This window comes from Chaetodon trifascialis, chromosome 19 (assembly GCF_039877785.1).
Source record: "Chaetodon trifascialis isolate fChaTrf1 chromosome 19, fChaTrf1.hap1, whole genome shotgun sequence".
NCBI lineage: Eukaryota > Metazoa > Chordata > Actinopteri > Chaetodontiformes > Chaetodontidae > Chaetodon > Chaetodon trifascialis.
Window position 1 is genome coordinate 7,864,082 of NC_092074.1, and position 25,080 is coordinate 7,889,161.

At 43.2% G+C, this 25,080-nt stretch overlaps 1 protein-coding gene across 9 annotated transcripts in view; it reads right to left on the reverse strand.

The window, feature by feature from the left end:
* Nucleotides 1-24,239, reverse strand: part of nrxn3b (neurexin 3b) — a 200,449-nt gene extending 176,210 nt beyond the window's left edge. For 8 of the 9 annotated variants that reach the window (XM_070987080.1, XM_070987079.1, XM_070987084.1 and 5 more), the window contains exons 1-5: nt 24,114-24,192; nt 22,572-22,595; nt 20,734-20,895; nt 9,221-9,659; nt 5,394-5,777 (exon numbers count right to left, since the gene is read on the reverse strand). In XM_070987080.1, the coding sequence (XP_070843181.1) occupies nt 5,394-5,777; nt 9,221-9,659; nt 20,734-20,895; nt 22,572-22,574 (988 nt within the window). In that variant the 5' untranslated portion in view covers nt 22,575-22,595; nt 24,114-24,192. Of the gene's footprint in view, nt 1-5,393; nt 5,778-9,220; nt 9,660-20,733; nt 20,896-22,571; nt 22,596-24,113 lie in introns of all 9 variants that reach the window. The other variant, XM_070987081.1, reaches the window with a different exon arrangement.
* Nucleotides 24,240-25,080: the final 841 nt, after the last annotated feature.

Consider the following 25,080-nt stretch of genomic DNA (forward strand, 5'->3'; position numbering starts at 1 on the left):
ATGGGGAATAACATTTGGGTAACCTTTTCATATAATGGAATGTAACAATCAAAACGTTATAAAGCCTGGAGCTGCCTCCCAAAGACAAGAGAGAGGACAAAGCCCATCTTGAGACATTATCATTAACAGCAGGGTAATGATTTCCTTTCTCTTTGCTTTCTGTGGATCTCACTGCAGGCTATTTGAGAGGAAAATCATTTTCCGGCATCACTTTTTAAAGTACCACGCCGAACTAAACCTGCTCCCCTGATTCAAGCCAATTAAACATATTCCACACAGATGGAGTGCTGACACAAACAACCTTTTCACACTTAAGCAGATGATTAAAGCTGGCGCAGCAGAAGACCACAAAAGCAGGTTACGAAAATAAAGACATATCAGTTCCACGAGGCTTATCATTCGGAGGGTAGCAGCGTGTAAGGGCAGCAGTTTTCCCTCAAACCATGTTCATACATGTCGTACTTTGAGCAAGCTGCTTCTCTCTGCTTGGAGCCACGTGTGCCGCAGCGAGGCGAGCTGCCCTATCTGAATTCAGATCACAGGCAGATGGGTTTTTGGCAGGGCTGCGCTCCCGGTCACAACCCAGACGATGGGGGACTATCAGGGCCAGGGCCCCGGTATCACACACCTGCAAGGGGGCTTGGCACTGCTTGGCTGCTATGAACACACACACACCGTGTTGGTGGTCATAAAAAGGCATTCTTAATCATGTGAATGGATGCAAACATGCACAGGGTGCAGACATGGAAACATATAGTGATATTCACTGCTTTTTATACATCATATTACACACACGCACATGCAGACCCACACACACACACACACACACAGCGGCGGGCTCCCATGCTGACACTACATCTGTTTGTGTGATACCACAGCAGACCTCTGATCACAGGTGCTGTCGCATCTCATGGGCTGGGTTAAAGAAGACATGCCAAACAGAGGGAGGGTGTGTGTGTGTGTGTGTGTGTGTGTGTGTGTGTGTGTGAGAGTGAGAGAGAGAGAGAGAGAGAGAGAGAGGAAGAAGGCCAAACAGGGAGGTTCAGAAAGTAAACGAAAGAGAGGGATTTCAAGACAGCGAGTGAAAAAGAGACACGGAGTAAAAGGAAAAAACAGACACGCAAGAGATAAGAGACAGACATCATCTGTAAAGTAAAGCTGGCACAGACACCAGGTAGAAGACAGAGGAGCAGACAGGAGCGCTGTTGTCTGTTAGTTGTCGCCTGGTACGATCTTTGATCTCCTCAAACAGTCTAAAATATCTGTCAGGTTGTATTTTCGTTCTGGTAAACAGAGCAAGAAAATTGCTGGCTTTTTAGCTCCCAGTGGAAAAGAGGAAATTACACAGAGAAACGTGCTCCGTTCAATGCAAACACGCTGAAATTATCGAGAGAATTTTAGTTCTGATCACTCCGTTGTTTGATTTCCGGCAATATCGCGAGCGTGAGACGCACTGAAAGGATTGACATGAGCTGAGGGTTTTCTCAAGTTTCATACATTAATAATGGCACATGAGGAGCTCTTGTACGTAGACCCTTGGTACTGTAAATTCTATAACAACATTTGCTCCTAGTAAACCAAAATCAAGTGGAATTAATAATAATAATACACTGCTCCATTAGTATAATGTCTATGGAACATTTTTTATGTATTTAGTAATTAGAAAGCAATTACAACATATTGCTTAGTAATAAGCAATAGTATTCTATTGGAACTAGTCTAATTAGGGGCAATTTTCATATTTTACTTATTTACATTTTTCATGCTTGAATTATTTAACTGTCCATTTATATTTTCTGTAAATTGTGTTGCCCTGCATGTAGGTCCAAGCCTTCTCTCGAGGCCAGGATGATTGAAACCATATCTGCTGACTTAAAAGTCATTACATTTAAAGCCATAAATGAACCAATTAAAGACCCACCGTGTGTAAGCAGTGAGCTGAGAATGGAACTGATGGAATGATGGAAATGCTGATGCAATGCAACAAATATTCCCAAAGCCTCCACTGGAAATCCAAGTGAGTTAAATAATAAAAAGCTCTCAACAAATTGTTTTGAACAAAAACAGACAAAAGAGCTTATTTACATTCTGGCAGTAAGTCAGCAGCAAAGGCCAATCATTGTAATGTAAATGCATAACCTCTGTTACACTCCCCAGGAGAGGGCCGATCTCTATCATTTCACCCCTTGTCTCATCATAGAAGCACAATTCTCTGTTGTACCGTATAGCGTGTTTGAGATCAATAGCAGGCGCCATGTGTGAATACATCTCAGTGGTTGTTTGATATTGTCACTCGGGAGCTCCGGGGGCTGCTTAAAAGCGTGGAGATGGAAAATAAACTATTCCAGCAGCATGACTAATAATATTCCATTCGTTCCAAAGTGTTGCACGTTCATTTTGGGATAAAAAGAAAAGACCACACGTCGTCTCGAGCCCGACATTTCAAATCAAAGCGATTTCTTCATCTCGACTGCTGCTGTTTGCGAAGCAGACAAGAATTAGCTTCAAAAAGTAATCGACGCTGAAGTGTAACATGTGTGATCTTTGGAGAATATAGAAGCGAATGAAGTCGGAGCAATTTGTAAATTCAGTTTGCCAACATTAAGACCATGTGCCATTTGCAGATGATGTTACCAGACTGCGACCGGCCATGTGCAGATTTCAGCTGAGAGCCATACAGTCTGAATGTGGGCAGGGAAAAGGCTTCAGGTGAGCTCTGATTGCAGAGACAAAAGTGGGAAGAGCGACAGCTGAAATACAGCTGGCTTTATATAGCAGCAGAGGAGGAGAGGTACTGAGGGCTGCCTTCGCGGCGGCAGAGGAGAGGGAGCTCCAAATCAAAGCTCTCAATTTTCTGCTCGGTCTTCTTTCCAACCCTTTTCCTGCGGTCGCACGCCTTGGGTAGTGACCGACAAAAAAAAAAAGATCGCTGACACAAGCAGCCTGAGATGAGGTTCCTCCACGGGGTGGCTGGCCTGACTCCACGTGAGAAAGTGAGCAGTTCAGCAAAGCGAGAGGGCTCCAGTATCGAGCTGCTGTGCCTTCGCACTGACAGGAGCTCTGGCTGAGGTGGTTTGGGCTGTTCAGACCTGACCACAGAGCAGACCTGAACACACTGGAGGGATTACTGACCCCGAGCTGGAGGAAGATGAAGGCGGAAAGAATATCTAAGCTGCTCTGGCCGCACCTTTACCACACAGGCCCTGACCTTGATAAATACACAGAGAGAATAGATGATGGGTGGCCTGAAAGTTTGAAGGTGGGAAGATGCCTCATTTATATGATAAAGACGATACTGTTGTGTATCATACTGATGCTTAAAGTGCCCATCCAAAGCTTCCAGAGGCCAAGGTGTGGTTCCCAAAGTGCCCGTTACATGCAAGGCTCTGACTTCTTTGGTTACCGGAGTATAAATCTGAGCTCCTCACCCCATGCTGTCCAAACAGAACCCTCAGGTCTGCCAGTCCAGGTTAAAAATAGGGTAATCGAGTCTGTGTAGAAATGGCTCCTCTGCTCTTAAAAACTGTGACATGATGTACCACATTTGTTGTCAGTGTCCTACTGTTATTATCATTATTATTATTATTATTTCAAAAACCAAACGACAACAGTAGCAAATTCCACCCCTCGATTTGAAATATATTAAGACAAATTCCAACATTACCTCAATTTATAGGAGCATCCCTCCAAACAACTTAACTTTCTGGTGGGGATTCAGCCAATATTTTAACCAAGAAGCTAAAATCCGAAGGCGTGTAGTCAGTCAGCAACATCAGCACATTTTATCACACCTCCAGTGTCATTGTGCAAAGTAAAAATCAACTGCTGAACAGACTGAAGCTTTGTTGTACAGCTCCACAACTGGAGGGCAGACTTGCAGTCCCCTGGGTTATCAGCCAGCGGCAACAGCGCTGACTGAGCGCAGAGGTACGACCATTCAGAGACCCGCGTGCAGGAGGAGGCGGAACAGCACAGAAGAGGAGGAAGATGCAGAAGCGAGGGGGACCGGCAGTCTGAGACCACAGCGTTAGGGACATGTGACTTCATGTTTTCTTCTTGTGGGTAGAAGGTCAGTGAGGCACATTGGTTCCATTTGAGTGTTTCTTAGTCAGTTCACTGCCGCCTTAACAGCTTCCTTTCCCCCCCTTTGTGCTGATACAACGTCACGGGAGCGCTACTAAAATAGATGCAACAGTCGACTAAGACAAGGTTAACTCGATCAGACAGCCCCAGCCTCCGAACTCGGCTCCCACTGGAAAATTTTGCTCTTTCACATCAGGACAGGACATGTGCTCTACATTGTTGCAATGTAAAATCAACTTTTATTGTATTATTCATGACATGAGCATTTTGAACATCTACTTCCTCTGAATTTCATCTTCATCTCAGAGAAAGAAAAGATGTACTCTAGAGTCGAAGGTACATTAATATCACAGGAGGGACATGTTTCAGTCATTATAATGCATACAATACTCTCAAACGCAGACCTTTCGCAGTGTACCGTACATGTTGATCCCTATTCTTTTCTGGCTTTCTTTAATCATTAGCGACACATTATCTGGCCATTGCTGGCCTCCCACAGTCGCACACTAGCTGCTGGTTGTAACAACCTACTCTCCAGATACTCATTATTCCTCCTACAAGCACATTTCTTTGGACACCTCAAGTTCTTAGAAAAGTACTTAAAGCCCTCTACTGAACCCCAAAAATCTCTGTAAAATACTGAAAAGGTGAAGGACAATCTGAACAATAGTCCGATAACACACTCTCACAGCTCGGAGTGTCCCTATCTCCACCGTCTCATAAAAACTTAATGCGTCCAAGCTCTTAAAACCCAGACAAGGAGAGCCCATTCTGCCAGCAGAGAGAAGTTCAATTTCACTGCAGAACCTTCTCTAGCAAAAAAAAGGCTTCGCTTCTCCAAAGCCACTTGGCAGAAAAGTGAAATCCCATTAAATCTTTCAGCAAAGCTTCCATAAATATTGTGAGGGAAGTGTCCCAAGTCACACTTACGCCTGTCTGCTGAAACAGAGCACTGTCCACCCTCTTGGAAAAGCTATTGTTAGCAGATGGTGGCTGTAGCACTGCCTTTATAAACCATCTTTAGGGTATCAAAAAGATATTTCAACTTAGTATAAGTACCTCATAACTACTGTCAACATATTGCATCTTGAAAGCCACACAAACATATTGATAGACACTCTCCCATCAGCACACTGGCCAAATAGATTTCTTAGCACGTAAAAGGAGTACAGCTGCTATGCCCTCTTTAAAGAGTCCTTTACTAACAAATCAATAAGCCTTCTGACAAACCCAATACCATTTAAAATGATCACTATAAGAGAGAAAACACCCTCAGCACGCAGAGAGGAATGATTGGAAAGAAATCTCACCTCTTTCACAGGTATTATCCCAGAAGCCAGTTCCAGTGCAGTCACAGATGAAGCGGTTCCACCCCTCCTTACATGCTCCGTTGTTCTTGCAGGGGTTGCTGTCGCACTGTTTCCCTGTCAGCTTGCTACATGACGATTTGATGCCAGTCATATTCTGGGACTGAGCTATCTGCCGAATGTCCTTGCTGCGTCCGTCGATGAACAGATCCCGCACGCAGCCCACGTAGCCGTAGTTGAGCATAGCGGTCCAGAGCTCGGTGGGGAGCACCAGGCCAACTCGGTTGTCGGGCAGCCCACCCAGATAAAGGTCCCCCTCCAAGTCCAGGATCTCATTTTCCCCACTGGCGGTGAAAGGGGTCCGACGGCTGTTTACTGAGATGATGCCTGGAGGAAGAAAAATCCATTATTAAATAGCGTCCAGACACCATACTGCAAAAATGTACCAGTCAACATGTCATGTAATCTGCTCCGATCACATGCTGTAAAAAAAGCAAAGGAGTGAGATGATATCACTTGTTTCTTATTGATTTTGTGAAAATCATGTGTCATGTTCTACTAGTTAAGTGGTCTGCCACACTTTGCTGGCTGATAGAAAACGCTGCTGACATCAAGTGACATTTCCAGAGTTTGCCACGTCCACAAACATGATACTTTAGGTCTGAACAAAAGACTGAGGGTGAGACTGACAGCTGCTTTTTCTGTTCATCAAAGTCAAGATAGAGGTGAAAATGACAACTCTTTAGTGATTTTGCAACCAGAAACTCTAACGAATTGGAGGCGCTGGCGAACATGATCAAAAAAGTTATAAAAGAGGCCGACGAGAATAGCGCACCTCTGTCTGTGCTGCCATGTGGTCCGAGTGGGTGGCGGTGCAAATCTATGTTTGGCAGCCAAAATCGCACTGATCAGTAACTTTGTAATGCTCTCTTCAGGGGAAGTCTATTTGAGTCACAAAATTACAGAATGGGAGGCAGGAAAAAAACAAAAAAAGGAGGGAAAAAAAAACAAGCTTTCACGCATCTTTGATCTCTGTGTGTGATCCACATTGGAAAAAAGAGCCTGAACACCACAAAGTAAATATTTTTTGTGCTTATATTTCATTTATCTTTATACATCCATAGAACCCCAAATTAATGTGGATCTCCGAAGAGTCACATAGTTCGGATACATTAAGAAAAAGCTGATTTGACGTTTACTTTTAGTGTACACGGGCATTATCAACAGAAACGAGTGTATGAAATCCAAATGTACAACTGCATTAGTAATTCAAAGGTGCTGTGACAACAGATTCTCTCATTTATAGCCCAAACAGATCCAATTACACCGCAGACAAAATGAGACATGATGTGCGAGCTCGGCTAGACTCGATCAGCACCGCACTTTCTTTCAAATATTTGTCATAGATGGCTTAGATCATCCCCTTTTTTGAGAGGCTGAGAGGCAGAGATTTTACAAATCTTTTAAAAGGCAAGAATCCAAATTTAAACAAAAGAAATTAAGATTAGTGGGATTAACTTCAGGCCATCTATTAATTAACATACGACCTGTATTTGCACCTCTCTATCAGCCTTTACTGAGATCAAGTAAGAGATGAAAACTCGTCACAAAAAGCCCAAATTTAGCCTGTCTGAAAATGGCATAGTATTGCGGTTTCAGATTTTACTTGCGTTACATTCACCTTGCCACCAGACAGAGAGATTCAGGGGAGAGTTCTTTACGGACAAGAAATTTAATTCACCTGCAACGTCTATTAACATTTCACTCAAGTCACAAGTGTGATTATGCCTGCTCTTAACCATCCCTCAGTCCGGTATCCATATATCTGTCTCATTCCTCTTTTTCGATGTGAAAATCCTGCTTTCTACTCTGCTATCGCACTGAGGGCTGTGCCGGTGATTAATCAAAGCAGCGAGCTCTGACACACGGCTAAATTGGCTGCTCTAACCTGATATATAACACAGGCTGTAGCAGCGACTAACACACAGAGTTCTCTGGAGGATCCCACCTAATGCAGAGATTGCATTGGGTTTGGGGCTCAAGGCAACAGAAGTTTCTAACCCTTTTCTCTAATATAATCTTCTTCTAATACTCTCCGTGTATTTGGCCATGTTTTGAGGTCAGAGGACATCCAGACGGAAGGAAGCGAGGGGAAATAGAGTCAGTAGCTATCTAGGAAGAAGTATGACATCTTCCCTGCAATAAATCATTTCTGAAATGAATGTATTGAGAAGTTTACATCATGCTGAGGTTGTGATGCTGGAAGAAGCTGAAACAAGGACAGGATAGCTACAGTGATTCTACAGTGTCTTTATTATTCTAGGATTTATTTTTTTTAAATTGTAATTTCCATTAACCCAAACAACTTGAGTTAATTAAAAGCAGTTGAGCCATCATTATTGATGTTGTAGAATGGTCTCGGAAAAGGTCTTGGACGTGCATACAAGTGCAAGGTAAAAATGGTGAAAATGACTTCCATATTTCCCATTTCAATTTTGTATTGACTACAATATGATGCTCAATTAAGTCAATTATCATTAAATTAATGAATGGCCAATTTGAAAACGTATTCTAATTTACACACTCCTTTAAGCCAGCTACCTGGAACAACAGCACAGAGTCTACATCTATGCTAGAGGATCTGTGAGGCTGTGCTTAGACACAGCTGTGTCCTGGCTAATGCTAACATCACCATGCTAACATGTTAAGATTTAGCATGTTCACTTGTTTAGTTCGGCATGCGATCATTTCCTAGTTTGCAGTAAAGACAAAACACAGCTGAGGTTAACAGGAACGTCATCAGTTCAGCAGGTAATTAGGGATTAAAGCAAAGTATTGGACTAACTGAAAACTGGACCTGATGATGACGCTAGATGAAGAGTCAACGAATCCGCAGTGATTGCAATTCACCCTGTGGAGGACATGTTTTCAAATTTAACGGCAATCCATCTGATTGTTCACTGGACATTTTAATCAAAAACACAAACATGAACCTCATGGTGGCATGAAAGGTCAGCAAAGTCAACCACATTGGCATCCTTTGAGCCATGCCGCTCGTATGGCTAAAAACATGTCATATCTATTAGTCTCACATCTAAAATTCTGCTGCGTTTTACTATTTTATACAGTAAATGAAATACCTTCGGGCTTGATGACTCACAGAATGAAAACTGTTAGCCATTTAAAAAAAAAGCCTCTACTTGTGATGGACATGGAGGCATTTGCTATTTTTTTGGCATAATGAAAACAATTACAAATCATTTCTTGATTCATTCCCTAAAATATAGGTTTAAAATTTGAAATAATGAATTATGATACCCCCTCACTATAAACTAATATACAGCACAGTATCTACAGCAACACTACAGGGAATACCCGTCATTCTTCACCCGGTATTCTCGGCTATATTGTCCAGGAGCTCACCGTTATTTCTCTTGGTGTGATTACTCTGTACTCTGGCAGTTATTTGACTTGTCAGCTCTGCCTATAAATTTATGTACTGTATCGCCGAAGGCAACATACTTTTAATTGAGCCAGGGATTCAGTTTCCTGATTGAAGCCATTCTTGATTATGTGTTTGTGTGTAAAAGAGAGAAATGAAAAACAGCGACAGTTACAAAACCCCAGCGGCTTCTCAAAGCACCAGGCTGCTCACAGTTTACTTAAACAACTTTAACAACCCGTGACAGTGACGTTAACCAGACATGAAGTTTATAATATTGCTTCAGTAGTTAGTTGGGAGTACTTCAAAAAGAGAAAATTGAGTTTGAACTTTCTTTTTAACTCCGAAGCTGTTTTTCTGCCCCTTCCCTCTTTCCCTCCATCCTTACCTGAGCGACCGTCTCTCTGGATGTCCACATGGTGCCAGGCGCCGTCATTGACCTTTGCCTGTGTGGCCTTGACCTTGATGGTGCCGGAGCCCATGTCCAGCAGCAGGTACAGCCCTCCATCCAGCAGCTCCACCGCAAAGAAGTCCACCTTGTTGTTCTTCTGGCCCTTCGGGTCCCGCCGGTCCTGGGGCTTGCCGTGGGTGAAGAGTATCAACCCATTGGGTTCGGAGGTGCGGAAGTCAAAGGAGATGGAGCCCACGCGTTTGGTGTTCCATTTCGGCAAGGCCAGGTATGAGTCCGGGGTTTCAAAGTTGATGGGGTCAAGGGTGGGAACGTTTTCGCACTTGAAGACCACGTCACCCTGGAGTTTCATCTTGGGGTCCACGATGCGGGCGAGGCGGGACAGCTCCAGACGGATATCGTTGTTCTTGTACACCACCTGGGGAAGAAATAGAGGGGTTGGAAACTTTTCTCTTTTTTTTAGCTTTTTTCACAACTGTAGGAGGTAATTTGCCGGTGCGGTAATGGTTGAAAAATATTTATTTCAATGTGAATTAATTGCACTCCACTGCAAACTGTAATATTACAACATCATACTCCAGAGTAATATTACATTGCCAATTTGAGAACGGCTGGATCGATAAAACTAATATCTTCTAAGGTGTGTGCAGCCCAGTTTGTTTTTCAGTCATTTTCTATTTCAACTCCAATTTATCCAAGATAAAAAGGAGATTGTACACAAATCCATGACTGTATTTTCCTTTGATTGAACACCTGCCGACTGAGCGAAGGGCGAGAAATGATGGCTAAATTATCAGTTAGCCATTCCCTGTAATTTTCACAAGAGCAGCCTTGGTGAATGTAGGGTGAAACCCCACAAGAGTATCTGTGACCCTGTGAGAACATATCCAGTATTATACCCATTACCAACAAAAAATATGCTCCAACCCCCTAATCCACAAAAGTGGAGAGCAGCCCCACATCATAGTAAAATACAAAAAATATTACAAAAAAGGAGAGTAGAATATTGTCAATAGCAATCCACTGAGGCGGAAAATTAATGTTTTTTTTTCCTTCCTGGGGAGGAAGACAGGCTTTTTCTGGTATATAGGGCACTATGTGCACAGGAAACAGCAACACTGTTAGAGGGAGCACAGCTGTCAGCAAACAGATTTTACTGCTGCGGGATTACCGATAATCCTGGAAGATTTGACAGTAAATCAACACAGGTGACCTGAACGCCGAGGAGGACTGACGAGACGAGGAGAGAGAGACAGAGAGAGAGAGAGAGAGGGAAACTGGGGAGAGAGAAGGACGAGCTGGTGGGAGTAAGGGCAGCAGAAAAGAAGGCAACTGCACGAGAAAGGAAAATATGTCAGGAGGCAAATAGAGAGAAAAAGAGATGTGGACAATTAAATACTGTACGGCTGGCTCTCAAAATATGTGTGTATGTTTGTCTGTGTGTGTGCGCGTTGGTGTACCATACTATGATGTAGCTGTCAATGTGGTTAATGGCCACACTTAATCTCCTGAACGTGACACACAACAAAATACTTACCCACACTTTGTCAAGCACTTAATCTACTGGTAATGCACCACACAATGCTAATTAAGCTAATTTCCTTTTAAATACAGTATATTTATGCTACCTGCAAGAACGCTTCTGACTGCATGAACAGAGAGCTACACTGGAGATGCACAGGACTAGGGCTGCAGCTAATGACTATTTTGATTGTTGATAAATCTGTTGATTATTTTCTTGATTCATCAATTAATCACTGGTTCTGTAAAGAGATCTGGCACTGATTTATGAACCACTTCTGTCTCACCCAGTAATGAATTTGTAGTTTAACCCAGCAGGGATTCGATTATGACTGAAATCATAAAACTCTGTGACTTCTTGCATTCTAATCAGAAGAAATGCATAATTTAATAAACCCTGGAAAGGTGCATTAGTGCTGAAGTGGAATTTCGGCCATAAACTGTAAGAGTACCCAGCTAGCAAGAGACATGCAGGGTGGCAGCTCACATTAGCCCCGCGTGGGCAGATTTCTGGACTTACGGAGGTCCACCATCAGCCCTGCAATCACAACGTGAGGAACTGACTGAGATTTATAGGATCAAATATTGGCTTCATGAAGTACAGGGTTGTGGCTTTTATTTTCCACAGTTGAAGTTTACTGTTGGAGGAGCTTAAAACAGGACTAAAATTATTATATTAACGGCATTTGATGACTACATTTTCAACATGAAAAAGCATTACAGGATCTATTTGACAGATTTTTTGGCAAAAGTCCTTTGGAAGTAAAATTATTTTACATGCATTATAAAAGGGTGGGGGACCTCTGGCCCCCCTCTGGATACCCAGCAAGCAGCTTTTCAAAAGACCACAATCTAACACTGGGACACTGCTCTGCAGGCAAGATTTGTGGTGAGTGAGCTAATAAGCTGGAACCTCATTCAGAAGGAGAGTTTGTCAAGGAGAGCCTTGTTGTCGCTGCAGAGCTGCTTGAACCAGACAAAGTGAAATTGCTCCAAAGTGTTTGTTTGGAATAATTCATAGAGATGAAGGAAAATCTGATGTGCAAACTCAATGATAGCAAGTGTCTGAGTAATTTGGCCTTCATGGTGGACATCAACAAGAACCTCTCAGAGCTAAACCTCAAGCTCCAGCCAGCTTCGCAGCTCCCTGCTTTCAAATGTGAAATCATCTGAAGTGAAATTAAAGCTGTGTGCAAGTGCAACTGGAAAGAAGAACAAAAGCCTGCTGTGACATCGGAACATGCTGCCGAGTGTGAAAAGTCCTTCTGGCATTTGCTGAGAGGTTTCAGGACATGAAAAGTAAACTAAAGGAGCTGAACACATTTGCTGATGTACCTCATGGAGAGTCAGTTCTGCTCAAGACTGACGGACCCAAACCTCAAAAACAAGCTGTGAGTGGCAGCATCGTCTGACGCCTCAGATCAGATATTTTAGATGCCTCGCCAGGCCACCCCTATGAAAAATGTCTGGGGTTGACGCTGAGAATGGACTTTGAAGGATGTTGGAAAAACAAATGGCAGTTGAATGGAAAAAGTTTATCATACAGAAGACAAATATAAGCAGAAAATGCTTGTGTAAACAAAACAGTTGATAATTCTGTTTCAGTAGACTGACTGACTGCCATTTCAGCTCCACAAGGACATTAGATCCAGTTAGAAAAGGCCACCATAATGCTTATCTGGCTAAGCTAAGCATGCTAATATGACTCATGGCTCGAGGGATCGTCTCTGTTTGTTCTTATTGCCTGCATGTGATTATCAGCTAACCTCTGTAGGAGGAATCCGGCTCTGTGATTACTCTCAATCGGTGGCAGACAACAAACAACTGTCATATTCAATGTAGTTTTAGAAATGATGATGAACATTAAATGAGAAACAGGGATGATTTTGGAATTGATATCTCACAGACATGTTGCAGCTGCCCCGCAGATGAAACTTTGTGGAGCTTTAACCGTCACTACTGATGTCTCTGAAAAACTGATGTTTTTACATGTTTTCTTCTGAAGCCAAATACCTTGCATTCCACTTTCAGCAAGCTTTTAGACTCCTCTTTGGCAGGAGAACAAACTGAATATTACATGAAAAGAGAAAGAGAGAAGAAAAAGATGCTTTAATGCTGCTCATTTGCAATGTTTTTTTTTTTTGTAACTGTACTGTGATGGTCACTGTGCAGTTCTTAGATTTAATCTCTCAAACTCGCCAAAGTTTCAAGGCGCTGCGCCTCTGTCTTTGAGACACATTAAGTAGAATTTTTCGACACATGGAAAGAATAATTAATCTCTGCGATTCCCTTACGACACAAGGTCTCCATCAGAGCCACAGCAGGCCGTTGCAGGGTTATACTCTTGTCTGCGCAACTCATGAAAACTTTGCTCTCTATCTTAGTGTTCTTGACAGGCGAAAGTCTGTACAAAATCTCCCAGGCACTATAATGTTATTCTGGGATGAACTAATCTTACAATCAGCCAGACCCCGATCTGTTTCGGGATTATGATTTTGTCTGGTCTGCTGCACGCTGATCAATAAGCTAATCGAAATGATGTTAGAAAGAGGAACTGACTACTGCGGCTATGTGTACCTCATCTTTTCCTTTGTTATGGCTGTGCTTTGCTACGCTATCCTTCGGCCTATCAGCAGCCTTATGGGACACATTCATAATGCAGGCACAGGGGACTGTAACGACTCCATAAAGCCGAGATCCTCTAGGATGGTGTATTGATTGGGCCCTGGTTAGGGTGAGGGAAGGGCAGGTGGGTGGAAGCGCGAAGCGTGCATGGACACACACACACACACACCCACACCCACACACACACACACACAATCTCCTTCCTAATCTACTTCAGATCAGTGCTCATGTCCTCTTGGCCCTGGCCGCAGCTGCTGTCAGCTGATGATTTAGGCTCAGTGTTAATGAAGAAGCGGGGTAATTCCACTGAAGTGAAGATACACAGCCACACACACACACACACACACACACAAAGAGTGAGGTGTTCCATTCAGTCTGTAGCACGGACTTACTGCTGCCACACCAACCATTGCCTCTACAGCTGCACCTTTACCTCCACCGCAGTACACATTTAGCATGTAGTGTCTAATTCTAGAGCTCCACCTGGGGAGAGAGCGTGCCTCCATCACTTCCATCTGTCTGCTTTTACTAAGTGTTAAGACATACGCATTGCAGGGAGTGATAAGTGAGAGCCATGAGAGAAAAAACTGAAATGACTGAAATAGAAGATTTGACTGTGGCACCGCGTCCACTGCTTCTGGATGAGATTGCCTGTTTGATTCATTACTTATCAGCAGGCGCTTTAATTATCAAAACTAGAGATTTGTGTTTATTCTGAAGCCAGTTTGTTACTCTCCCTCCCAAACGACTGGCGCCTGTCATATAATCATACACAGTACATGGGCTACTGTCTCTTTGTTGTCTGTCACTACACCACCGCACTCCTCCTCCCCTCCACATCCAGGACCTTGTCTGGATCAGCACTCGAGAGATAATCTTCAAGGCCGGCAGCTCACTGACTTCAACTCTCCCGTATCATTGTTCAAATATTAAATCCAAAACAGTTGAGCCAGTGCCGAGGTTTACACCAAAATTGGGAATTCATTTTAATCCTGGTTGAGATGCACTTGAATTATTATTATTCTTCAGTAGTTATGTATATAAGCAATTAAGTTTTTACAGCACATATGAATTGAATAGAAACTGTATAATAAAAAAGTGCAGTTTGTGTTCTCACCCTTGGCAGCCTATGCTGTTAGATGGTAAAGTTACTGCATATAAACCAGCACAAAAAATAAAAGGGGACAAATTAACTACAACTCGACAGTGAATGCATGTGATCCATTAAAAAACAAAACGTATTTCTAAAACTACAAATGGTGAATTTTACATTCCAGTTTATGACGGATCAACAAAAAACAAGATATAAGATTATGTTTTGTGACTTAAGAGGTGCATGCAGGCAGATTTTTAGCTTTGAATGGAGCCCCACTAGTTGTTACCCCCTGTTTCTTGTCAGGTCTGAAAAGCAAAGCGAAGCATCTCCGGGCTGTCGCTTCATAATTAGCATACAGACATGAGAGTGGTATCAATCCCATCCCAATCCCACTGAACTCTTGGAAAGACAGAAAATAATCCCAAAATGTCAAACTATTCCTTTAAAAGGAACAAATTTAGCCAATGAAGTATCAATATTCAGACTGATGTTTTTCTTCTTTTCTTCAATTTTGACACATCATGAGAACAAAAATTCTTTCTTCTGTAATTACATCCAAGCACAGGTTACCCAATGGATCCAAAAAGGGGTTCAACAAAAGGATGACGATGGTTTACCGCCTCTGTTTTTAGCTGCGCTCTTTTTAAACTAGGACTTAAAAAAAAGTTGTTACTTTGTCAACAGTAAAAGCATCACTCTTCTCATGTGCTATCAGTTATCAAAGGTGTGACTGTTCTCCCAAGGCCACTGATTTTAAAAATATCTTTCAGAAAATGAAATGTAGTTGTGTAATATCATGCAATGCAAGGTTTTAAGTTACCCAGAATTTAGGTGCTCATCAGGTGTAACCTAGAGCCAAACCCTGTAAACAAACAGTGTTTACCAGCTTAGCCTAAAGGGCGGTGAGGGTGAAAGGTGGAGGCATTCTATTAAAGTCTGAGGTTTGCACACATCCATCACCGGCTGGCCCTCTGAGGTGACATAAAAAATGTAAAATGATTAAAAAGACAGGGTGACATTTGCATTAGTATTGGAGGGGAAAACAAGTGCTGCCTGAACATACCGTGGTGACTAACACAAAACCGATGACGACAATGTTCCTCTCAAATGCCAAATCTTGGTCTCTTGCCCTCTCTCCTCTCCTTCTCACTTACTCATCATCCTCTTGATCTCCGTCCATATCAGTTGTTTTTCTGTTTCTGTCTCTGACCTGCTGACATTCACCTCACCTGCACTTGTCTTCTCCTAGGTCCTGTCACTCCCTTTTTTTTCTAACTCTCACACCTTCTAACCTCACATGCATCTTCTTGCCGTCCTTCCGCCTCCTGCATGCAGCGGAGATGACGGCGCATGCCCCGGCCGCCCCCACAGTCTGACACAAGTTGCCACTACGCAGCTCCAGCGCCGCCACGGGTGCCCTGCGACACCGCAGGGAGGGGCTGGGTGGCGTGAGAGCTGCAGACATCAGACTGACCAGAGAGTGAGCTGGGCGGCTGCCCACTGGCCCTCGGTCACGTGACACGCTGCAGCCCACATGGCAAAACACGAGTGTAGGCGGGACATGTGGGTGTGCTGTGCATGGATGACATCTCATGTAGCCTGCGGGGGCAGATGAGTGCAGTGGAGACTGAAAGAGCGAGAGGGGTTGTGATGGCAGCACGCAGCATCTCTTTTGTTGTCAGACGGAAGACAAAGGGAGGTATTTGCTCGCTGCAGCAACACATGCCTCCATCTGCTTATTCATCAGCTCTATGTGTTGCCCTTTTTTTGTATCTCATCGTGAACGGAGAGCAATATGCAACATTCCTGCTTCAGGAGCATTTGAAGTTGCTCTAGCGAGACGCTGCACACATACACACAGTCATACTGATCTGAGCAATGGGCCAAACTCAAGTGAATCATCCCCCCATTATCAGGGCATACTGAATCCAAAGGAAGAGGTGGACGGGGCAGGAAGGAGTAAACATGGCGTAGGAGAGCAAGAGAGACAAAGAGATGATGCATAGCGTGAAAGAATTCATGCAATACAGCGTGTAGAAAGATTCGATGAGTTGGGAGGAGACGCTGTGAATGAATACACGAAGCACGAAGCGGAGATCACACAGCCGGTCATGAGCGTTTTGCATGGTCCTGGGTAGCAGCTGGCGTCATGCCTGCTTAATGGAGCAACGCATTATGAACAGTTGCGGATCGCACAATAGTACCACTGCCCAACCACATGGTGAATCACCTCCATGATTCTGTCCACCCAACGCTCTCTCTCAAGGGCCAACTCATGCTGAGTCACACTTGTTAGGATAATATTGGAAACACATGGAACATACAACTGCCTCTGCATCACTGACCGAGATGGAATATGCAAATCTTTACATTAATGCATTTGCCTCTTCAAAACTGCATCCATTTTTGTACATGAACAATGGGTCGAATGATTACATGCAGTGTGGAAAGGGTGTTTGTAGTGAAAGAGAGAATCTAACCTGACCCTGTGGTTCCCCTAAGCACCGAGGAGCATTCTGGCTGCTTTCATCTCGTGTTTTTGGTTTTCTGGTATGTAAATGGATTTATCTATTTTAAGGTCACACAGGTCTCCACATTGTTTGGAACTGTGTGGGCAGCTACTTTCACCTTCAGACAAATGTTAGCATGAAGCAGATGAACCTAGTGGAGCATTATGCAGACAAAAAGCCAGAGTTCACATAAACCAGATGTACACAAGCCGACCAGCACTGAACAGCAGGCAAAGTCAGCAGATAGATGATGAACATAATGGAGCATTTAGGAGCTAAGGAGCCAACTTCACAAACTGCTTCTGGTGAAAACAAACACATGCATTTACATTCGTCAGGTAGCAAGAAACACTTCTCCAAACGTCACTCCACGTCTGCTGGATGTGTAAATAGGCAACCGTGTGCTAACCTGCTTGCTACATCGACTTTGTGAGGCTGTAACATGTTAAACGTGTGGTTTTAGGCTTATTATTAGTCTAAACTTTAACAAAACAAGTCTGAAAGTGTGACCATTTCAAAGAAGCAACATGATTGTTAAAGCTATATGTATCTAAGGAAAAGCTGTCATCCACTGTTCCACTGACTCTCTTCTTATCTTGGAACATGAGCTAAGTAATGGTATGTTTAGTTCATGTGACATCATGTGAAAAAGGATGAATATGTACTCTTTTATAGCTGCGCATGCTTTCAGTAAGCACTAATGCGTCAGGTTTAACTCAGTTTTGATCCAAGCGGAGGTCGACGCCAGTGCAGCGAGTCAAGCCAACATCATATCTTTACAGGCTAGAAAACATATCTAATGAAAGCATTTCGCTGACACAAACACTAACATTATCCTAAAGGGTGGCTTACCAAGCAGCGCACCAAAGCTGTACATGAGATTTACTCTCTTTATATTCACACTGTGTCACATTTGCCTATACTAGATAATGAATGAGGAAGCTCAGGCGAGAAGTAGTTCAGGCCTCGTGTGGGAATTTACTGCAACGCCGTGTGCATCATCATAGAGAGCAGCAGCCACGTTACCTTCTTTCATGGTCTATCACGTACAGTATTTTTAGAATAATAATCTATCACTAAGATAAATACAGATGCAGCGACTGGTTTTGTGAAAAAGCTGCAAATCTGCAGTGTTTAGAGTACAGTACCTATAAAACCATGTATAATCTGCATGCGCATTTATGTTTCATGCATTTGCGTTGGACTGACTTTCATGGCTGTGCATCAACAAATCCTCTCCTTTTGCAAAAGCTGAACCATAAATGTACAAATGGCTTGAAATACAATACCATAAGCACAGATATGTATGAGTGCACACTGTGGAATTTCTGATCATTCCTCCTTGCTACACACCAGGATACCATCAAGGCATGTGTTCATCTATAATTCTGTGATTATACAATCAAGTAGAGTCAGGCAGTCCTCATCCTCGCTTTCTGCTGTGTCATTTTGGTACTTTTGGTGCTTGATTGTACACTAGGAGCAGACACAACACAGGTTGGATGTTAATGATATCAGGCACTCGTGAGTGAGGTCAAAGCTCAGGATATTTATTCACGGAGCTTCGGGTAACTGTGCCGTCGTAACGGGGTCAGAACTAGAAATGTTTTCACTGGATATGTGTCTGTGAGAGAGAGAAAGACAAAGCGCCACAGCAGCTGAACGGATCGGGGATGCATTAGCCAATGTGGTAATGACTGGAAGAACAGCAGCCGGAGCATGAGCATCTCAGTGGAAACATAAAACAATGCAGACAAGGTGACTTTCTCTTAGCATTCAGCCAAACATGGCTGCATGTGTGTGTGTGGGTGCTGACGTGTGTGTGTGTGTGTGTGTGTGTGTGTGTGTGTGCGCGCGTGCTCTCCCAAAAGAAGTAAGAGAGTGTATAGTGGTCTGATGGAAGCAGACTTGGCTAAATGAAAGGCATGTTGGAAGGCGCTCGACTGAGCTTGGCAGCACATCATGAGGCTTACTGGCTCTTGACAAAACTGAGAAGGTTGTGATGGAAAGGAAACACATGCAGGACGAGGGCCAGCCTGAGACACAGCCGCATATTAATGCCCCGAGTTAACTTAAAAATATAATGAAGGGTGCTGAGATGCCACCAAATAAAGTAAAATATGAAGTTCTGTAGAGTTTCTGCTGGGTTAAAGTCAATTTTCTGAATGTATATAAGAACAACATCTACAAAATGTTAACAGTGTTTTCAATTTTACTTTTTTATCAGCACACTTTGGATTAGAAAGGTGTTTGAAGGAGTAAGAAGTTTAGTGCTAGAGGTGCAATTATGTCAACTATGTTAGTTTACTTCAGAATGAAGATTCAGTTCCACAAATTCTTACACTTCCCACTGATTTTGGTCAAAACTGTACAAAGAAACAGAAAACGAATAATGATTGTTGAAAGTACACCTCCAGTTAACTAATTTAAGCTGTCTGGTGCAAGCGTTGATAACTGAATTAGCTTGACATTTGATCCCTGCTTGAAACTTCCACCAGTTTCTTCACAGGATAAAAATATGGAGGATCTATTAATGCTCACAGTGTTGGATTTCCCCATTTCATGTGATCTGTTTATTGCGGAGTACGGAGGAGCTGCACGTCATGGCTGCAGCGGTAGCATAATATTAGTTTTCTCCTGTGCTTTGTGCAGTCCACAATCACATCCTTACATCTAACTGCTGTCAGTCACTATCAGGGCTGCAGCCAGCTGCTATTCACGCTCCAGCAGCCGCTGCCAGGGCTTTTTATCCCAGCCCAATATGAGATGACTTTCTGGAAGAGCATGAAAGTTCCTATTTTGCCAAACATAACTGTATCGGCTATAACAGAGAACTATGGCAACAGCGTTCTGCCAGCAGTCCAATCATTTGAGGCGAGTGTATGCGTGAGCGTAGGTGTCCTTTCTTTTAACAGAGCTGTCGAGGACCACAGTGTAAGTGCACGTCAGCAAAGCACAGAGGACCACGTATATGATCAACCCTTATAAAAGCACCCAAATACTTTTTTAACAGGAAGATAAGTCACTGATAATGAGAGGATGAAGTACAGCTCCACACTACAGGCCCTCCACTAAGACATATAAAAATATAATGCTATTTCTGAGACCACTGCTAAACTGTAGAAATGGATGTAGACTCTTTTACAGCTCTGAGGAGCCAACAGTTCTCCCTTTATTATCATTACTTGCTGCAGAATAAGTAATGGTGACCAAAATGTAAATAACAGGGCACTTAATACATTTTTTTGGCTCTGCTCGCAAGCTCAAAGAGGCTGCAAATACGCGCATTATAAATGTCCCCGAACAACAACGCTTTTTCCTATTTCATCATAGGCAAATATTTCTTTCATATTGCTGCCTGTTGGGAGGCGTTTTAGTGGCACACTCAAGCTGATGCTGCAAATTACATGTGACAGAAGCAATTTTGGGATATTTTCTCACACACAAACTGCAGTAAGTGTTATAAATTAGATTAACCAAGGGAATATTGAAAGTCTAATACTTCCTCTGCCAACTCAGCAGCTTTAATTGATAATGCAGTTTTATTTTCTTCCCCTTTCTCTTCCTTCCAGGGAATGTACACCGATTATTATTTTTGTCCATATGTTAAACAGCTGCACTGGGTACGTAAACAAGAGGAAAGCATCTGTATGTGGCAGCACATTTGTGCATGACGCTCTTTAAACACTGAAAAATGTAATGGAAATGCAGAAAACAAACTGTTCATGCGTCTGTCCTACCTCTCTGAGGCAGCCCATGAAATTGTTGCTAACTGGAGATCCGGGCAGGTCTGCAGTGCTGGGGCTCCCACCCACGTAGAAAAAATCATCGGAGCCCAGCATGGTGTAGTCTTCCTGGGTGTAGCCAGTAGTGGTGAGGATCCCATCAACTGAGATGGTCACCTGTTGAGGGGTAACACATAGCCAAAGCCAAGCCATTACACTCTGGGATTTGATAGCGTGCTGTGTATGAAACACACGTCCTTGCTTGGTCTGCATTGGAAAGGAGCTATTTGACCTTTTCTTTAGGTTCCACACTGTAGGTTGCTTTCTCATTTATCCGTTTTACTGAATCGTTTGGTACCTTGAAGCGATTGTTTTGGACCAGACAGCGTTTGGATTTTGTTAATGGAATTTTTGCCATAGGATTCACAGGACAGGTAAAGAAAATATGGCAGAGGCATATTTTCTTTATCTTTGATGGGGGTAAGAGAATGGATCCTAGGTTTGGTTCTGAAACTTCAGGTTGGGGGAGGGTTAGTACAATGTTCAAACCAAGGACAAATTGATTTCACTTGTCTTAGGTTTCGGGATTTTTCTGGTAACTGCAGACACACACATATACAGTACACATGTATGTGAGCACACGCGCACATCCACACGCGCTCGCACACCTACGCTCACGCATACACTCGCTCACGCCATCAGTCTCACATCCTCACCTCTCTCGCAGACATCTACATCTATATATCCACACACATGCAAACAAAGGGAGGCTTTTCACACGACTTCAGTGTGCAAACCAAGGTCATCACTGTTAGAAGGCAAATTAAACACACTTAATTGGACATGTAAGGGAGTAAGTGGATCAGTGGTGCCATACAAAGCTGGAGCAGGCCACTCAGGGCGCGGAGGCTCATGCACAATCAAGACCAGAGCCCATATTCAAACACGCTCTGAGAATAGCTGATGCTGATCGCTGATCAGGTTTAGCTCAGGTGTCACGCCTGTATTTTCAACGTCACTGGACCAGACCGATAATCCTTGATCAGCATGCTTATTCTTAGAAATGTTGTGCATATGGGCCCAGGGGTAAGGGTGATCCAGGTTAGGCAAAACACACCAACACTACTTTCACCAGCATGCCACAAAAACACACACAGGGAGGGCAGAGTGAGTGATACGGTGATAGGTGGAAGGTGAGTGAGTGAATTAGAGTGTTAGTGGTTATTCTGGGTGACAGGGGTGAGGGTCTATGAGTTTGAATGGGGTGAGGTCAATGAGGTGTGGGCATGCCATGCGCCATAGTGAGTTGGAAACAACTGTCAGAGCTCCCGCAATGAAGGTTAAGGGTTGCCACTTTTTGGTTTCTCTTTTAGGGCTCGGTGTCGAGGTCACCATCTTTGGGATTGTGGTAAGCTTCTGTCAGTTCTGGACGACAGTCCTCACAAAAAATGGGGACTTTTTGTGTGAAAAAAAAAATAAAACAAAAAGTAAGTTGCCCTGACAAAGGCAAAGAAGTCAATTTTTTTTTTTTTTTTTTTTTTTTTTTTACTTGTTGGAAATCTGCAGTAATGTGGAGGAAACAAAGAGAAAAAAGTAAAAGCCAAAGTGAAAAAAAAACAAGATGGGGGATTGTGGGGTAAAGAAGGAGGTTGTTGGCAGGTCAGGGAGGAAATTGAGAAGAAGCGAAGAAAGAATTGCCTGGTAATACAAACCCATCTCCTCATTTTTTGATAAGAGTGTCTAGGATGGAACTCAAAGAGAACGAATAAAAGAAGAGAGGGGGAGGGGACACACGGCAAACCCAAAAAAAAGACAATAAGAATGATATCTACCAGACAATGTAGTTTGTTTACCATAGCGTGTCCAATGCCTGATTGCTTTCCAGAAAAAGGGGAAGAAAGGAAATCAAAAGAATAGTGAACAAAAAAGGTTGTTAATAAGGATGGACAGAAAACAAAAACCAAAAGCAACGATGAAGAATTAGGATGTTAGTTAGTACATTAGTTGGTTAGATATTGGTTAGTAGTAAAAAATGACTTTTATCATGGATGAGTTAGTGTTGTGGTGAAAAAAACACTGCACGGTTTGTCAGAGATTTGCTGTGGTAATGAAGTGCCATCCTAGCCAAATTTCCTAGATCAGAGTCCTGCAAGAAGAAAACAAAGACAAGTGCTGTAAGACGAGGGACCTTTGGACAAAATTTGTGTAGGATGGCCTGAACCCCGACAAAACGTGCAGTGTTCTTTTCTGCCCTAGTCTAACAAGTGTGCCCTTCAAAGAGGAAAGAAAATGACTGTGAAAGAGAGACAGATCTGTAAAAAGAAAGAAAGAAAGAAGGCAAGCAGCCCTTGGCTCTTAGCTTCTAACCCTCCTGAACTGTGTGTTATCCTGTTGGGATTTTTAGCTACAACTATTTACTAACCTGTGGGGCGAAAGCTGACTGTCAGGGAGGGTCAGGAAATCGGCACTTACTTCTTGCGCTGCTCTGAGAGCAGCACTTAATGCTGTCTCACCTTGCAGACAAACTAAAGGTCGACCAAGACAATGAACCACTCCGCACTTTGCAGCTAGCTCTACCTCCACACAGCCGCGGGTCTTATTTTTTACTCTCCATCTACAGCCTCCTGGAGACGGCCCTGATTCGTACTAGCTCCACCCAACAGCAACACCATCTTATTTTAAATCACAGTAAGAAAATCGTAAACAATATCTGTCAACAACAAGCAAAAAAAAAAATATGCTAAGCACAACAGATGCACATCTTTGATGGAAATGTATTTCTATCTTTAAAAGGCGTCACGACCATCTGAGCTATAAATACTGCATTAATGGATGGCTCAAAGGCAGACACTCTCTGCCTGGCTTTAAAGTGGAAGGCTATATTCCACACAAGCATAAAAACAGTTTCTGAAAGCAAGGAGATAGCGACAGTGCCTGACAGAAGTGTCAGCTTAGGGGAGTGTGAAGCAAAATAGAATTATTAGATAACTTTAATTTGAGGACAGAAAGAACTCAAGTTCAATAAGCTGATAAACAGGAGAGAAGAAAACACCTTGCTTAAAGGTACCTCGACTAAGCAATCAATCGCATGCGGAAGAACTGCTCTGTCCTGCGCTTCTAACTGTTCATTTAGCAGAAAAGAAATGAAACAATGAAATCAAATGAAAAAGAATCCATGTCACTGTAAAGACAACCAAAAGTATAATGACATCTGTCTCAATAATGTCTCAGATCTGTGGCGATGGAATGACAACCAATCAGAACAAGGTGACATTCTTAATGCCAGCTCTCTCTCTCGAAGCTCTTGGAGGCAGCTAATCTAGAGAAGAAAAAAAAAAAGAAAAGAAAAATCCACCTGTCTCCAAACTCCGTCCATCACCGCTACCCCCGATTACCTGTCTCAGGTTGCGTGTCACTTTGATGTCGTGCCAGGCGTTGTCATTGAATTTTCCATTGACTGGCTCGACGATGGCTTCGAAGGCCCCGGAACCCAGATTGATGACGAGGGAGACGGCCCCGTCTTTTAGCGCCAGGTTGACATAGTCTGCGGACTTCCCCGTGTGGAGGAGGAGGCCGTTGCGCTGCCATGTCTTGAAGGACAGCGTGATCTCGTCGCTGCTGCTCTGGATGGGGTTCTGCGACAGGTCGTAGCAGAAATACTCCGAGCCGCGGAAGGTGGCCACGTTCTCCTCCCTCGCTGAAATGATAAGGGACAAGAAGCGAAATGTTCATTCCACCATGTGCTTTTCCTCACTGGTTTTATGCGCCGTGGCGACCACTGTCACACAGCCATTATCACACTCATTCTCCAATTTATTGCGGAATGTTTAATACATGAAACGAGCCCAGCATCCATGTTGGCCCCTGCATCAATCATAAAGCAGCTTCAGTAAATATGAGAACTACTGTATGCTGCAGAGAAGGGTTACATCAAGCAAACACACACACACACAATGCACTGCTCGCCATAATTACAGCTATGATAATCCCATCATTCAGTTGAGATCATAAAATCCTATCTGTACGACCGTGGGTTTAGGTTTCACATACACCCTCTAGACAGACAGACTACTTATGATGGAATACTATTCCCCACTAATGGTGCGCATAAATCAAACTTAGCTTGATTTTACAGTTTTATATCACTCCACAGTTGCAAAGTGACTTCCTGAGTCCATTTTTTAGATCGGTGCAGAGAGTAAGGTGAGACAGCCCCAGACAGAAAGCGAGGGGGGGAGCGAGGGGATGGATGGAAAGAGAGAGAGCAAAAATAAAAGTGCTGGGCTGAGGGAAAGAGAAGACTTGACAAGAAAGAAAGAGTGGATCAGAGGAGTAGTGTTCCCTTTTGATCTGTGATGAAAT